This window comes from Echinops telfairi, unplaced genomic scaffold, assembly GCF_000313985.2.
Source record: "Echinops telfairi isolate 266 unplaced genomic scaffold, ASM31398v2 ScPeMD7_23;HRSCAF=83, whole genome shotgun sequence".
NCBI classification, from domain to species: Eukaryota; Metazoa; Chordata; class Mammalia; order Afrosoricida; family Tenrecidae; genus Echinops; species Echinops telfairi.
The window spans coordinates 88,036,866-88,053,272 of record NW_022103920.1 but is presented as its reverse complement, the minus strand read 5'-3'; the positions used below and the strand labels follow the sequence as shown (position 1 = coordinate 88,053,272).

Below are 16,407 nucleotides of genomic sequence, written 5' to 3'. Positions count from 1 at the left end.
TGCTGACTTACAGACCCAGCGAGCTCAACTGTTACTTCGTGTGCCACAAAATGACACTCAGTGTTGAACAGAGACCTAAGTGCATCGTCACATAGTTTTTATTGAAAGAGTCCGCAGGGGGTGAAGTATAGAGAACTGCACTTTAGAAACAGCGGGGGGAATTGGACAACGCCCTGGAAGACCTTAAGGACATCTTTTTGAATGTGCTTCTAAGTTTAACAGCCAAATACTGGCGTGGTGCATGTAACACCGCAGGTGACTCTAACAGGAGAGGAGCAAGGAGCTCTGAAAAGTCACTGCACACAGGGGCTTCCACGGTCTGTGGGAAAGTCTCAGGATCTTTGTAAAAGTCCATTTTTCATGAGTTGTTTGAAGCTCCCTTGTATGCCACACACCTGGGTATCCGTAGAACAAAGAGAGACGGGGCTTATCCATCACCGTGTTTATATTTCAATTCTGAGTGACCCGATCTGGGCTTTGGGAATTGTCAGAAAGGATATGGGTTCTTTTAGCGGTTTCTCTGCTACAAGTGGAACTTTGGTGGCTCTGGCATGGCAGCTAAGATCGTAGCAGGAGCGATCGGCACATCCCACGATCTCAATCCAGCCCTAAAAAGACACAATCGAGACAAATGTCCATGACTCACGCAGGTCCATTAGCAAATGCACTCAGGCTGTAACCAGGCCTCTGTGTTCACGGCAATTCAATTACAGAATCTCGTTACAAATGTTTAAAACAGGCACCGTTTTGTGCATCAGGTAGCTAAGAGGATAATGAAAAACTTCCACATGCGTACAAAGTAGCCTTAGAGCCATTTCGTCACAGTGGGAATGGTGGGCCATCCCATACATGCTAAAGAAGTAAAATATGAGCCTAAACAAAGCCTGTCAATTCGGTACACATCTGTAACCAGGATTCAAAATGATTTTGGCAGAAAGCAGCCCTCCGGATGAAGCACGGCCTTCATATGGCAGTGTTACACCCAGATCTTGGCTCTTCACGCACGCAGACAGGCATTTGTGCTCAATGAGCTTCATGCCCCAACGCGGAGACGTGGTAGGTAGCATGTAGGTCGTGAAATAAAATGAAATAACAGGGTTACTGTCATACTGATGCTGGCTTACATTCCACGTGGAATCTAAGATACCTTCAAAGGCAAAGATACTTGTTAGCCAAAAAATTAAAAATTAAAACCTTAAAAATGTGTTCTTTGGATAGAAACAAATACGTTTTGTAAAGGGTTAACTTTAGTATTATTTAGTTGACTTTTGCACATTTATTGTTGGCCCTTGATGCAAAATTTCAGAACATCCAACAATCACAACATGCCTACACTTCAGCACTGATGTTCATGTTTGGGGGTAGGAAGGTTCCCTACACATTTATTAAATATATTAACATCTGAGAAGAGTAGTCACTAATCAAGATATCAACGGCCCTGGTGGCATTCCACTGGTAACGGAAAGGTTGGCAGTTCGAACCCACCAGCTGCTCAATGAATGAAGGATGCAGCAGTCTGCTTCCATAGAGGTTTACAGCTTGGAAATCCAATGGGGGCAGCTCTACTCTGTCCTAGAGGGTTGCTGTGAGCTGTAGCTGACTTGATGGCAAAGGAGTTAGTGGGTTTGTTTGTTTCTGATTATGATATCAGATTCTATTAGCTTATTCCCCCAAACCTACCAAAGAGCTCACTGGTGTACTCTGACTTCCTTTACTCAACCACCTCACCATTCCCAATGATCACCTGGGTCCTGGTCAGGAAGGCGGCCACCCCAGCCAGCTCCACCCAGCGGCAGTAGCAATTACACTGCCCCCACCAGGGGCCTACGACCAGTACTGCTTCGTGATCTGCCTTCTCTCTCTGAACAGCCACAGAAGTCTACCAAAGGCCCCGGGACACAAAGAATAACCCCCTTTGTATAAGAAGGCAGGAAGCTGGGGCTCTGTCCATTTCCCTAAAGATAAAAGCGCTCGCGCGCGCTCTCTCTCTCTCTCCTCTCTTTGTCCCACTCTGGGCCACGTGCACAAGAGGTGATGGTGGTGTAGAGCTTCCAGGGCAGGGTGTGAAGACCACACTGTGAAACCAGTCTTGGCTCTACTCACGTAGGATGTCTTAGATTCAGCATCCCAGCAGTCACAGGCATAATGGGCCATCTCGTTCTCCATGTGCTGGCGGAAGCGGAGTTTCTCTGGAGACACTCCGACCTTCGTGAGGTAGAGGTAGATGCGGCCAATGAAATAGCCTAATACGGAGTTGTTAATCACACCCTGCGTGAACAAGCGAGCATCAGAGGAGGAGGGAAAATATACACATTAAGATTCTTCAACACCAAAGTACCATCTCCCACAGTAACTCACAATCCACTGAAAAATAACTAAAACACAAAGTGCACCCACTTACCCAGCTTTCAAAACAATTTCAAATGCCCAATATGCGAACATGGCCATTTTTGAAGGGGTATGTGTCCAGTGAACAAGCTGCTGTTATTAAAAATCGCCCCCTGGGCAGGCAGACCATGAACTGTTACAAGTTTGGTTCCAGACCACCACAGTAAAGCAAATACCGCCATAAAGCAAGTCGCATGCATTTGGGGCTCCAGTGTCTCTGAAAGTTATGTTTATAGTAGGCTATACTCTATTAAGTATGCAGCCATTGTCTGAACAACTTGGAAATGTCATTCAGAATTCCCAAGATGTCCCTTATAGGGACAGAAAGTGAGCACAAGTTATTAGGAAAACATTGCCAACAGACTTGTTGGATGCAAGGTGGACACAAGTCTTCACTGTGAAAAGGAAACAAGGCAAACACCGTATCTGCACAGTGTCAGAGGTAAAGCATCCTGGGACGAGGTAAGCCTGTATGTCACACAGCCAGTGGCTCTTCCTCCAGACACTTCACAATAAAATCTACAGGACTAGAAATGATATGCTTCTTAATAACAAAGAGATTCTCTTCTGAATTTAATGAACCGAATCTAGTGAGCCTCAACAGTACAGGTAGCACTAGGAAAGCCTTAGAAAGCATGGAGCTCCACCTCTAGCCCATTGCAGGTCTTCTCGGTAATGTGGCCCACAAGTTACCACCCAGGCTCGCCTTGAACACTGTCTGGGGCAGGAAAGCCCATTGATTCCCAGGGCAACCCATTCCCCCATTTAAAAAAAGCAAAAACTATTGCCACTGAGTAGATTCCAACTCATAGCAACCTGTAGGGTTGAAACGACCCCTTTGGGGTCTGAAACCTTAAATCTTTATAAGAGCAAAGAGCCTCTCTTTCTCCTGCTGAGCGACCAGCAGGATCCAACTGCCGACCTCATGTGTGCAGCTCACTGAATGACCCTCTGCCACCACCAGGCTCCTTATTCCATCAGTGCAGCGGTTCTCCACCTTCCTAACGCCGCAACCCTTTAATACAGCTCCTCATGGTGGTGACCCCCAACCATAACATTATCTTCATTGCTACTTCATAACAGTCATTTTGCTACTGTTATGAATCGTCATGTAAATATCTGATATGAAGGATATATTTTCATGGTTACAAACTGAACATAAGGAATGCATAGTGATGAATCACATAACAATATGTCATTATATGTTGTGAAGTATTTATTTCTAATGACAAGTGAAATTTTGTCTTGAAGCATGGTACTTGCTTCAAGTACATGGTACTTGAAGCAGTATGTGGGCATATCTGCATGTGGGCGGACCCCCTTGAGATCAGTGTCTTGGTTCCTAAGACCCAAGAAATCTGTGTTTTCTGATGGTCTTAGGGGACCCCTGTGAAAGGGTCGTTTGACCCCCAAGGGGTCGCAACCCACAGGTTGAGAACCACTGCATTATTGGGTAGCAACAGCTATTGCTGGAGAGAAATTCTACTTATACACCAGGATTTATCCTCATCGCTACGGGGAAAACAGAGGAGAGCCTGCATCCTGAGAGTCACATTATGCCTCCACGCAAATACTACGTGTTGGTAAAATCTGGATGAGCACGGCCTGGTTCCAGCCAGGATTGTTTTTCCCTGATGTTCTGCCAAGCCTTTTCCCACGTCGGCCCCAGCGGCCCCACACTGGGATGGTCAGGGAGTCCTCCAGGTGGACTCTGCCGCTGCTCCATTCCGCTTCCAAGGCTGTGGTGGCCTTTCGGCTGCAGACCCTCAGGCCTGTCTTCCATGCACCTCCGCAGGTGTCTGAACTGCTAGCCTTGACTGCCCCTCACTACCATAAATATATTTAGAAGACCATCAAAATGCATCTAAAACAAAAAGACTGCAAAAATAACAGGTCTTATTAAACCCAGCATGCGGAATTCCTAAGTGCAAGGTCACTTAAACACACTCACCTGTTCAACAGCATCTCCCAGGCGCATTTTCTGAGCAGACTGGCCGCTGATCTGGGCTTTTGCTGAATACAAATTGAGGTGGAGGTCAGCCACACTCTGGAACTTGGGGTGGTCCTTTTCACTGGGGTCTACAAAGTGTTCAATCTCTGCCATGGTGAACTCTCTGAAAAAGAAAACACGGGGTACAATGTGCATTTTTTAAAATCATTTTATTGGTGGCTCATATAACTCTTATCACAGTCCATAGAATTTGCATTCTTAATGGTAAAAATAAAGTCATAAAACCCTGCGTTCAACTGCATAACAAACTGCGTTGATAAAAGACCCCACACTACAGGAATCTCTTACCAGTAGACAGAATACTGGATTTTTGAGGAAATGGTCAGAAATACTTGGGTTCGGTTTGTCTGGGTGGCTGTTCTTTTGAAACATTTTCATGAAAACTTTATCACTCACTGTTTAAAATAAACACAAGCTTCTCTCACACATGAATTCCTTAGCTCTCGCCACACCCATCAAAGATTATTAGTTGATGGAAAATAATTTTTCAAAACTAGATTAGGACAGTTTTTAAAGAAAACGTGAACAAATACCACACACACACACGGTATTGAATAAAATGATTTTCCTTAAAGCATTAGCACATCTTTATAAACACACGAGATGAAGTGCCTGATATTTATTTTTCACAGAATAGGAAATTAAAAGTGAATGAAAAATGTTCGTTAGCTTTTATGACACCTTGATTTTTATCGCTCTGAGCAAGTGAAAGGCTGATAATGACACTATACAGCTGGCTTCTCCAGAGGGAAAGCTTTTTAAATAAACTCTTATTCGAGACAGAGGATACGAGGCATGAACTGAACAAGGTACCATCAGGCTAACTGCAGGGGGATGAAATAAGTACGCACATAGGAATGGCTTCCAAAGAGATTTCTCTGAGTGGCAATTTAGCACCCATTGGTGGGGAAAGTGCTTTAAATTAATGTTATAGGTCAAAATCAAATCTCATTTTCATTTAAAAAAATCTTACATTTACAGTGCATTTTGAAGATTAGCTCAGATGTTCTGTAAAAGATAAAATTGCTCAAATGGGTTCTGAAGCTGCATGAGCTGTGTGGCAAAAGAGTTTTGATTAATAAACTTCATTTTTTAATGGAACTCGAATTTGGTCCCGATGTTCCTGTCTTCATTATCATTCAGCAATCATGTACCTTCTGTGTGCACAGAAATGGTGACAGAGACAACATGCTGTCTCTTTCTCACAGCTCGCAACTGGGTTGAAAGCACCTGAAAGTCCAACTTATATGCATACAGCCCCTGGCTGTAAACCCACCCTGCAAAGCCTAGTACAATATGAAAACTTCCAGGTGCACACAGCAGGGTTCGTAACAGCACAAGTGCACTACTTTTCAACATGCATCAAAAAATCCTTATTTTTACTGTTATTATGTTAATGATCTCTTAGTGTCCTGGAAGTGTTTCATAGTTTTATGCTAGAAAGCTACACCACACACTATCAACAAGTGTGTGGTCCGTAACATCTATCAGACCACACACAGCCCATTCTTTCATAAGGGATTCCCAACCCCTCAGAGCCTCCTCCTGGCCTCATCTGTCCCCTACCAGCCACGCAGCTTTGGTCAATGGCAGCACCTGATGCTGAGGGTGGCCAGCTGAGCCCAGGGCAATGGCGGGTTCTGGCTCTGGGAGGTGGTTGCACAGACCAGGAAGTACCCACACTAACAGGGCAGCACCACCAGCCCTGCGCCCAGCATTTGCAAACCCAGTCCCCACAGCCACCTCTCTGTGCATCGACTCACCCACAGGCCCATGCCTCGACACACACAATGTCCCAATTCAGCTTCAATGTAGCCTCTGCCCTGCTCGCTGCTGCTCCAGCAAGGCCGGCTTCCTGAACCCAGTGCATACAACTCTCCGAGCTCCGTCCAGTAGTTCCCATAGGTGATAACAGGCTTCACAAGGGCTGCCTGTATATAACTAATATGTTCATATACAAATCACGTAACATCCTATTTCACACAACGGATCCTGGAGGCGTGAATACATACTTGCATTTGGACAAATTAGTTAGTCAGATGTTTATCTAACTAACATTGGATATGAAACATCCCCAATTGTCTTGATTTACATACAAATTAGGTTTAAGACAGCATTAGGAATGAACTCATTCATAATCTGGGGGTTGCCTGTATCTAAAACACAGGGCAGATCAAAGTCAAGGCCCTGCCCAGAAACCCCACAGAAGCTGTTCCCCAAATCTATCTTTACCTGCAATCACAGTCCTGCCAGGGCACAAAGACCATGGGGTGCTTACTCATGGAATGCAAAGACTTCTCTGGTCAAGAACCTACTTTTGCACCTAACAAAACCAGTCTCCTACACAGGCCCTTAACAAAACCAGGCAAACCAAGGCACAAACATTTTGAGGAGAAAATGACCCAGAAATGGCACATCAGAAACAGCCAGCTGCCCTGCAGGCTTCATTCCGCAGCTCCGCGCTGGCTTCTCACATACCACTTAACCTGTCCCTTACCATTTTTGCTCCACAGGGCCCCGGTTTACCTGACTTGTGTCCTTTAAAATCTACCAGCAGCTACTCTCAGTGTAAACCCACTTCCAAAACACCTGCTTTCAACTATGCCAGCCTTATACAACTTCCTCGGTACTTTGAAATTTAGCTCGTTAGACACTAGTAGAACACAGGGAAGACACAGACACACACATACACCCTGCCGCAGGCAGGTAAACAGCTGAGTTAGGGTAGACTACAGCGCGCATGTCTTTTTGTCATATGACCCATTGCTGTTGGACTGATTCCAACTCATAGCTCCTACAGGACAAAGCAGAACTGCCCGTAGGGTATCCTGGGCTATAATCTTCACAGAGCAGACTGCCACAACAGCTGAGTTAGGGTAGACTACAGCGCGCATGTCTTTTTGTCATATGACCCATTGCTGTTGGACTGATTCCAACTCATAGCTCCTACAGGACAAAGCAGAACTGCCCGTAGGGTATCCTGGGCTATAATCTTCACAGAGCAGACTGCCACATCTTTCTCCCATGGAGTAACTGGTGAGTTTGAGCCACTGAGCTTTTGTGTAGTAGCTGAGCACCTAATCACTGAGCCATCCCAAATACCTGGAGCACCCTCTACCCCCAGGGCTGGCGCAGTACAGTTACTGAAACACTTCCTGTCTGTCTCCAGCCACAGTGATGGCCCCCCAGACACACAGAATGAGCCATCATCCCGCCCCCTCCCTCTCGCCCCCACGGCACTGACATACACCTCCCTACGGCCAGAAACTGCCTTGCTTTAGACAATCAACGGCAAAGGCTCTCAAAATATCAGGAAAGGGACCATTGGGGCAGGTGATAATATTAAGTTATTCTTAACTTCCTTCCTGAACCTTCAAATGCATTTCCATGGCTCAAAGCTGACTGCCATCCACAGATGCCATTAGTAAAGAAGAGCAGGGTGTTTGTGGAGAAGAGGAAGCTAAATCCACAGTTCTATTAAGATGGAGGAGAACCGTGTCCAACGAGCAAGTTTCTGCTTCCCCGCTCCGTCAGTGAGTGAGTCCGCCGGTAGGAAAGTAGCACAGGCAGTACCTGACTCTGATCAGCCCGGATCGAGGTGAGATTTCGTTTCTAAAGGAATTTCCAATCTGGGCAGCAGCAAAAGGTAACTTTCCCTGGTTGAATTCCAAAAGGCGCTTGAAATTCAGGAAAATCCCCTGTGCAGTTTCTGGTCTCAAATACCTGTAAATTCAATAAGCCAGACTGTTACCAAGAAAAATATAGCCTTTCAAAGTGCTGAATGTTTTAAATGTATCCCTTTCACAACCAAGCTGTACAGGGCCTGAAACAAACTTTTAGCAGCAGACACTTTGCTCAGCAGCAAACATCTTCATAACAATACTCAATGTGGTCAGGTTGATTCTCAGTCACAGAAAGCACACAGGACAGAGTAGACCTGCCCCTGTGGTTTCAGAGACTGTCAATCTTTACAGGAACAGACAGACCCAACTTTCTCTCCTGGAGTAGCTGGTAGGTTTTGCACAGTGGCCCTTGCACCTGACGTTCACCTTACAGTGCCACCAGGCCTCTTTGTAATTAGCGTGTATAAAATACACATTTGTATGAAATAAAGAGCCCGTATGGCATAGTGGGTTAAGCACTGGGTTTAATGCCAAGAGCAAGCTCTGTGGTAGGCCAAATGGTTCCTAAAACCTCCTTCAGCAAGAAGCTCAGCTCAGTGACCTACAACAGCATGCTTCAAATGCCCTAGGTACTTGTAGCTTTAGTCATTTACTTTACTATGGCAAAAACAAAACATGCACTTTCTAAAACAAAGGGAATGAGAAGAAATAAGATCTGTGAACATGCTTGTTTTTACTGCTTCACACAGTTATCTGGACTTTCTCTACATTGTGCTTCAACTTTTTTCCCTTCACAGCACTGCCATTTATCTTTTACATAAGCCATTTCAACAACTCCTCCCATAAATAGATTAACAGTAAGGGACACCTACCCTGGCATGTTCCCTCCGGGCCCAATGAAGGTCTTGAACATTAAGTTAAAAGGTACTGGAGCAGAGAGGTCATTTCCGGTAATGGGGGACTTTACGTTGTAGTTGACAAAAAGATCCCCCAGCTCTTGCTGTCCGTAGTTATCCAGCTAAAGGACATGTCCAGAAAACAATTAGTGTGGGAGACCGAGGAGAAGCCCAGACAAAAGTATTATCAACAACCCCAGCACCCACTGCTAAAATGAACCCCAGCACGCGCCGAACCTTCAGGGTCTCCCATCAAAAGCATCACCCAGTGAGAGCTAGTGCTATTCTGGGGCTGACCCACCCCACCCCACCCTGAAAGCTAAGACACAAGGCTTCTTGCCTATTTCTAGTTATCAGTTGACAAGGATCTCAAATCATGCAAGTAACTGTTCGAAGCTGAGTTTAACTCCCTCTGCAAATGGAAGAAGCAGGCGCATTTCTAGTAATTAATTGTGCACATAACTTTCCTTTCCCACGAGGCGGTAAGTTCCCTAAAGGTAGATGCTGCATTTTATATTCATCCCTGTGTTCTCCCACGCACTACACATTCTATACATTGATGATCAATGCCAAACCCTCTAAAATGATATATGATCTTCAATTCATGAATTTCAAATGATAATGACAAGCCACCCAATAGTAAAGAATGTTGAACACTGGGGATTAAAAGAAAAAACCCAACAGAAACAAAACAATTCTATTAACCAATGAATGACCAGGGACTAAGAATTAAGGAGCTGAAGGCAGAAAGACTTGAGAGTATGTCTCAACTCTATCACTTTTGGTGTGTGTTACTCAAATTAAGTTGCTACCTGGCTGGAAAACAATGAGGACACCAAGAAGCCCCTCGGGCCTGGGTAGACCTAGAGAGCAGGACTCGGAGGGAAATCAGCCGACTGCAAATGGCAAATATTTTATGAGACCACTGTTCTACGGGTGATGAACGAAGATAAAGACTCTGACACCAAAGGGCTCAGATTTGGAGATGGGGCCGGGGCGTTGGGGGTGGGGGTTGACAGATGTTAATGTAGATGAAATAGATGATAGTCCACAAGAAAGAAGTGGAATCAAGGAGCAGGTGAAGGGTAAACTACTGAAGAGTTTGATTAGTGGCTTAAACTGTTGAATACAAAGTTGATGATCTGAAAGGTAACTCTCTACCTAATTTACAACTCTCTCTTTATATATTTAATGATTAAGAGGCCACAACACTCTTGAGCCTCAGTTTGCTGATGTGTAATATGGAGAGAGCCAAATACTTCACAGGGCTACTCTAAAAATCAAATGCAGTAACATACATAAAGCACTTAGCAAAGAGCCTACTACTACTGGATAGAGGGTGACAATTACAATTTGTATTTGCTCCACTGATAACTCTAAAAGGCATGTCACACTACGAAAAGGAGAGCCCACACCTGCTAACTAAATGTTCCAATTATTTCTTTAAAATTTTAAATAAGCCTTCGGGGCTCCAGCAACATTCAGCAACGCACACATGCACGGCTTCCTAGCTATTCTGCTACAGCAATTGCGATAGTTTCTAGGGGGCCTTTAAACATGCGCCATACTTCATCCCATCACGGGGCGGGGGTGGGTCAATGTGCAGGGACCTCCATGAGAAATATGAGGAGCAAGCCTTGTTCCCGAGGTAATTCAGGCAGTGACGGCGCTGGTCCCGATGGAAAGGGAGTCGGGAGGAAACGAAGGAAAGCATGCAGAGGAGCGAGCGCTGCGGAAGGGATCACAGCCAACAAAATCACAAGTGCACCTGCCCTCTGACCCCGCACGCACTCAGCTGGGGGTCAGCCTGAAGGCACAAGAGCAAAGCCACAAAGATGTGAGCCCAGGCTCCTCATGGTAGCAAGGACGGAGAAGGAGCCACACAGGGGACTGTGACACGTACTGGCTGTGCTACCAGGGAGAAGCAGGCCGCTGTCCACGGATCAGAGCGCCTCTCGGGGTTACTATGGGGCTGTCTCTGGTGCACTTTGCTCTGGGGAGGGAAGTGTGTATAGCATGCCACAAGGCACACGAACAGCTCTGTGCCTTGGTTCATATTCCATTTTAAATACACACACACATTTTTACAGTTAAACAGTGGTTACCAAGGTGGACAGGAGAGAACAGAGTGACAGAGTACAGGGACAGAAGCTACACTTATTTGAGTACATCTCGGTTTGTAGGTTTGATTTCAGACCTATGATCGTTTTTTAAATATAATTATAAAACAAGCTTACATTTCAACTCCCGAAACTCTAAAAGTGAAAAACAAAATAAATGAACAACTAATTGAGGCTAACCTAGGACAGCAGAAAAACTGCTGTCAAGTGACTTTTAAAATAGTCGCTGGTCTACATGTGACTGACATGTCCCAGGGAGAGAGCAAACACCGCCGCAAGGGTAGAGCAGCAATGTATCAACTGCTTTCAATGTTCCTCCCTACCCTGAGGCTGTTCGTGTGTCCCGTGTGGAATAAAAACCACAATCCACTGCCACGGAGTCCATTCGGCCTCACAGCAACCCTAAAGGGCAGGGCAGAACTGCGCCGATGCGTTTCTAGGACGTTAAATCTTTTAGAAGCAGACAGCCTCATCTTTCACCCATGGAGTGGCTAGGGGACTGAACCGATAACGTGATGGGGAGCAGCTGGAGCGAAGCTGCTGTGCCACCAGGGCTTCTATGAGAGTGAAGCCAAGATAAGTGGGGGGATGATTTGACAGATTAAGAAGGCATCTAACTTAAATGAGAAATGAGAAAAATGAGCATGCTAAAAAGAAAGTACACCGGTAGTGGGAAAGTATGAGGGAAGAAAGCAGAGTTAGGGAGTGGATGTTGATATGGCACCGTAAAAAAATAGGCTATGGACACAGCACTGGGAACTTCTATCCAAGGAAGCAAATAAAACTTAGGAGGCGACCCTCACTAGGTCTCGTGATCCAGCACGGTTAACAAAAGCGCTGTTCGTTAAGGCGAGAAACCAGCAACCCAGCCACGTGGGGGGGTGCGCTTCACTGTGTGTGTTTTTGTCAGATGCCCAAGCCCCCACCAAAAGGGGGCGGAGAACACTCTTGGACTTGGCAGAATAGCCATCTTTACCACGCCACTTCCAACTCACAGCGACTTGACAGAGCACAATGAAACTGCTCCTGAGGCTTTCTGGGACTGTCAACCTCTGTTGGAACAGACAGCCTCAGATTTCTCCCAAGGATCAAGTGGTAGGTTTGAACTGCTGGCCTCGCAGTTATCGGCCCTATGTGCAATCAACTATGGCACTAGGTGTCCAGAAAATGCCACAATAGGTTAGCTCTACGGTCTCTTTGAATCAGAATTGAGACAATGGCAGTGAGTCGGTCTCTTTTGTCTTCCCTAAAATTTGTTGACTTAAATAAGATCAGGCTGCAAACAAACTCCAGGACAGACTGCTTATCAGGCTCTCAGGATGACAGCATGTGGTCAGGGACTGTGGAACCAGACAGATCAGATGGCGGATGACAGTGTTCCCAGAGCTATCTGCCCCCAAATCTCCCTGAACACTATTTGTCATTCTTCTGGTTTCAGCCTTTAACTGCAGAAACCTGACACTTCCATGCAGACAATGGACTTAATGCCTGCTTACACGGAGTTGTGAGTTTGAGCGAAGCTAATGAAGATGCAAAGAGACACAGCGAGAAATGGAAAGTGGACATTGCTTATTTACATCCATGGGCAGGTCGTGCAGTCTGAAATTCAACAGTTCCCAGGCACTTAACTCAGGGGGAAAAGCACACACAGCCACGTGACTGATAGCGGCTGTGCCGTACTCACCTGGGCCAAAACACTTTCCATCTCTGATTTCTTCTCAGCAGAGCACTTCTTATCAGACATCAGCTTCTGCAGATGAGCTGCAAGAACAGTGTCGGTGCGCGTCAAGCTCAACCAACCGAAAACAGCAACCTACTTTTGAGGTTTACTGCCAAGACAGTTAGTTCATTTATATTAAATCCCCTGGTTAGTTGGTTGTGCGGAACACGTCTTGATATCATCTTGACTCTCTTGCTGGCGTGGGGAATTTCTAATAATCTGTAAATAATATATTTTCTTTAAATAAATGGGACTTGATCTGACAGTGAAGATCTGTGGAACAGACTTTTCATGTATTCTGCAGCTGAATGGTTTAACCTCACGCGACGTACTGATGAGCGCTGCTGAGCAGAAACACCATACCTTGCAGCAGATGGTCGGCACGAAAGCACTCCCCATTTTTCACGTCTTTCACCATGAAGTCAGCAAATTTGTCCACGTGGCCAGAGGTCCTAAGGTAACAAATGCCAAGACAGCCTACCATTACCGTGACACATGGATATGCCACCCCATTCCAGACAGTCCCAGCATGTGCAGAAGCGGTGCTTACACTATTCTGTAGTCTCATAAGGGCACAAGAGCATCATGAGCAAGTTTGACAGAATGTGAGAATTCAAATGGTGGGAAAAACTTAATTTCCATAAACTTCCTGAAGTTCCCTTATTTAGGGATTTACTGCGAGGATAAGCATGACAATGCTTCACCGTGACTCTCTGAAGGCAGAGACAGATGTTTTCTGGGTATCTTCTAGATTTGCGACAATAGACATGAAAGGTCATTTACGCAGGCCTGTTGCACAGGTTCAGCCCCCAAACAGGCATCTTACTTTAAAACTGGCTCCGGAGTGAGCATGGTACAGTCGATCTCCAGGATCTGTTCCTCGTGGATGAAGTGCTGCCTCCACGTCTGAATGATGTTGTTCTTCAAAGCACATCCAACTGGCCCAAAATCATACAGACCGCTCACCCCTGGAAAAGACGGGCGAGGAAAACACACATTTACCTCGCCACGACTCCAAACAAAGGAAAGACCCAAACCAAACTCGCTGCCATCACCTCGATGCAGGCTCACAGCGACCCTACAGGACAGGGTAGAGATGCCCCTGTGAGTTCGGAGACGAACTCTTTATGGGAGGAGAAAGCTCTGTCTTTCTCCTGAGGCATGGTTGATGGTTTTGAGCTGCTGACCTTGCAGTTAGCACCCCAATGTGTAACCACTACGCCGCCAGGGCTCTGAATACAGGAATGGAGGTACAAAAAGCAAATACTCGTAAGACTCTAGAAGAGTCCGGGTAGTGCAGTGGTTAAGCCAACTGCAAGGCCAGCAGTTTGAAGCCACCACCCAGCCCTCAGGCGTGAGACAAGGCTTTCAACTCCCGTAGATTCACAGTCTGGGAAACCCACAGGGGCAGTCTACTCTGTCTTATAGGGTCACTGAATTGGATTGACTCCATGACAACGAGTAGGGACAAAGCTCCATGCCATTTCTGAAAATGCTTTAGGGTCAACAATTCAAATACCTCAACACTTGAAGAACTTGATTTCCCCTAAGATGACAGAAGAAAGCAAAGCATTTTTAAAGCTCTTGTACCATTTGCTACTTCTATACTTGTAATTTTAGGTAGGATTAGCCCCAATTCAAAACAAAGTCCAACACATAGGAGAAGTAGAATGAATATGTGGATTGTGGTTTCCTCCATAAAAATAAGAAAACAACTTTTCACACCAGCTGTGACAGATGATGAAAAATGTTAGCCTCTGTACAAACAACGAATGCTGTGTGAGAAGAAGTACAAATGGAATGCTCCTTAATGGTGAGCGTGGTACTTCAGCGCATGCACTTTGCACATGTTATCAGAAGAGACCACCAGTCCCTGAAGAACAGCGTGCTTGGTAGAGGGTCAGCAAAGAGGAGGAAGCCTGTGAGAGTTACATAATTTCAAGTCAACTTGAGGATATAGAATAGTGTAGGGGTGGTATTCAACTGTTAAATCTGGTCACAGCCTTATGGTGCTTCCTCATGGGGGTGGCCTTCTCATAATGAGGAGCCTGGGAACCCCCTCCCCCCTTCACCTTCATGCCAGTGAACCACTCTGGGACCTAGGAGATCTGTGATGCTTCCACCGCCATTGGAGCTACACTTTGCACCCACTGGCCTGTGATATTCCTGCATTGGCTGTGTGAGTCTGAAGAAGGACTTACGAACTGCTATCGGATTTATGGTCTTGAGTTGGACTGGGCTGGGATGGTTTATTGATATGAACATAATTATCTCTTGATGTAAAGCTTTCTTACACATTAAAAAAAGAGAAAAAATTTAGCATACAATTCTCTAATTTGTTTTGTGAATTTGATCCACTATTTAAACCCAAAGTAGTTAAACATTTAGGTATTTGTTTAGTCAAACTTAAATCAAGTTTCAAAGGCAAGGCATTGTAAGCCTGATGTTATGATTATCTTTGATTATTTTTTTGAAAATCACAAAGTTCAACATCTAATCAACAGATCATAGTCACCAATATACATTGATAGTGTTCAGAAAGATGTAGACTTATGTACGTACTGGTATCTACCTACACACTACATATCTACAGACCTGGGGCGGACGAGTCGATGAGGCTCTGTCTCACCATTGCTGTGTGGCGGGGAGCAGCGCACGCCTGTTAGCCAGTACGAGGCTAGCCCTGCTCACTCGGTGGCATTTGTGTTGCTGTTGTTGAACGCAGTCTCTATATGGACGCTGATCAGACTCTGAGTTGTGCAGCCGTTCTCACCCTCCTTTTCTGATTTGCCGCACCCCCAGCCCCGCCCCATTAACACAAACTCAACGTCCCCCTAAACTTCCTATCTAACTTTTTGAATTGTTGTTCTCAATTTGATCCCATATCGATATTCCTTAGAAAAGCATGATGCTTAAGGAAAAGATGTTTAAGTAGTTAAGCTATTGTTTGGTCTCATGTCACTTTAAGAGGAGTCTAATACATGAGGAGCCTTGGTAGAGCAGTGGTTTATAAGTGGACTGTGCTGCAGGGTCCACAGTTCAAAACTACCAGCCAAGATGGGGCTTTCTACGCCCATGGAGTGTTAGTCTCCGAAACTCACGGGCGCAATTTTACCTTGTCCTACAGGATCGATATGAGTCAGAATCAATTTGGTGCCAGTGAGTTTAGGGTTTTTGGAGGTTTATAATACACGAGGAGTCCTTGTGGCACAGTGGTAAGGTCACCAGTTTGGACTCACCGGCCACTAGGTGGGAGGCAGATGTAACATCTGCTTGCATACAAAGTCCAGCCTTGGAAACCAAAGGCATCTCTGTTCTGTCCCACAGGGTCACTGTATGTCAGAAGCAACTTGGCAACAGTGAATTTCATTCTCTGGGCTATCAATACATGAACACAACAAATGTATAATCACTGGCTAACAATTAATTTCCTTATATTCAAATGTAAAAAACCAGTCTTCAAGAATAAGTAGGGGACCAGGGAAGGACAGTGTGGAGACCCAAAGCCCCATCAGTAGTCAATTGGACATCCCCTGTCAGAAGGGCCACAAGGATGAGAGAAGCCAGTCAGGGTGCAGTATAGCACCAACAGAACATACAACCGTCCTCTAGTTCTTTAATGCCGACGCCTCCCACACCCCACTATCAT

General features: G+C 45.5%; 1 protein-coding gene across 1 annotated transcript in view; it reads right to left on the bottom strand.

Moving 5' to 3' along the window:
• The window catches only part of GARS1 (glycyl-tRNA synthetase 1), a 41,519-nt gene that overhangs the window by 12,332 nt on the left and 12,780 nt on the right, over positions 1 to 16,407 (bottom strand). The window contains exons 4-11 of the mRNA XM_004702755.3: positions 13,585 to 13,726; positions 13,122 to 13,210; positions 12,723 to 12,799; positions 8,895 to 9,040; positions 7,973 to 8,122; positions 4,340 to 4,502; positions 2,104 to 2,268; positions 501 to 608 (exon numbers count right to left, since the gene is read on the bottom strand). Coding sequence (XP_004702812.1) covers positions 501 to 608; positions 2,104 to 2,268; positions 4,340 to 4,502; positions 7,973 to 8,122; positions 8,895 to 9,040; positions 12,723 to 12,799; positions 13,122 to 13,210; positions 13,585 to 13,726 — 1,040 coding nt within the window. The remainder of the gene's footprint in view (positions 1 to 500; positions 609 to 2,103; positions 2,269 to 4,339; positions 4,503 to 7,972; positions 8,123 to 8,894; positions 9,041 to 12,722; positions 12,800 to 13,121; positions 13,211 to 13,584; positions 13,727 to 16,407) is intronic.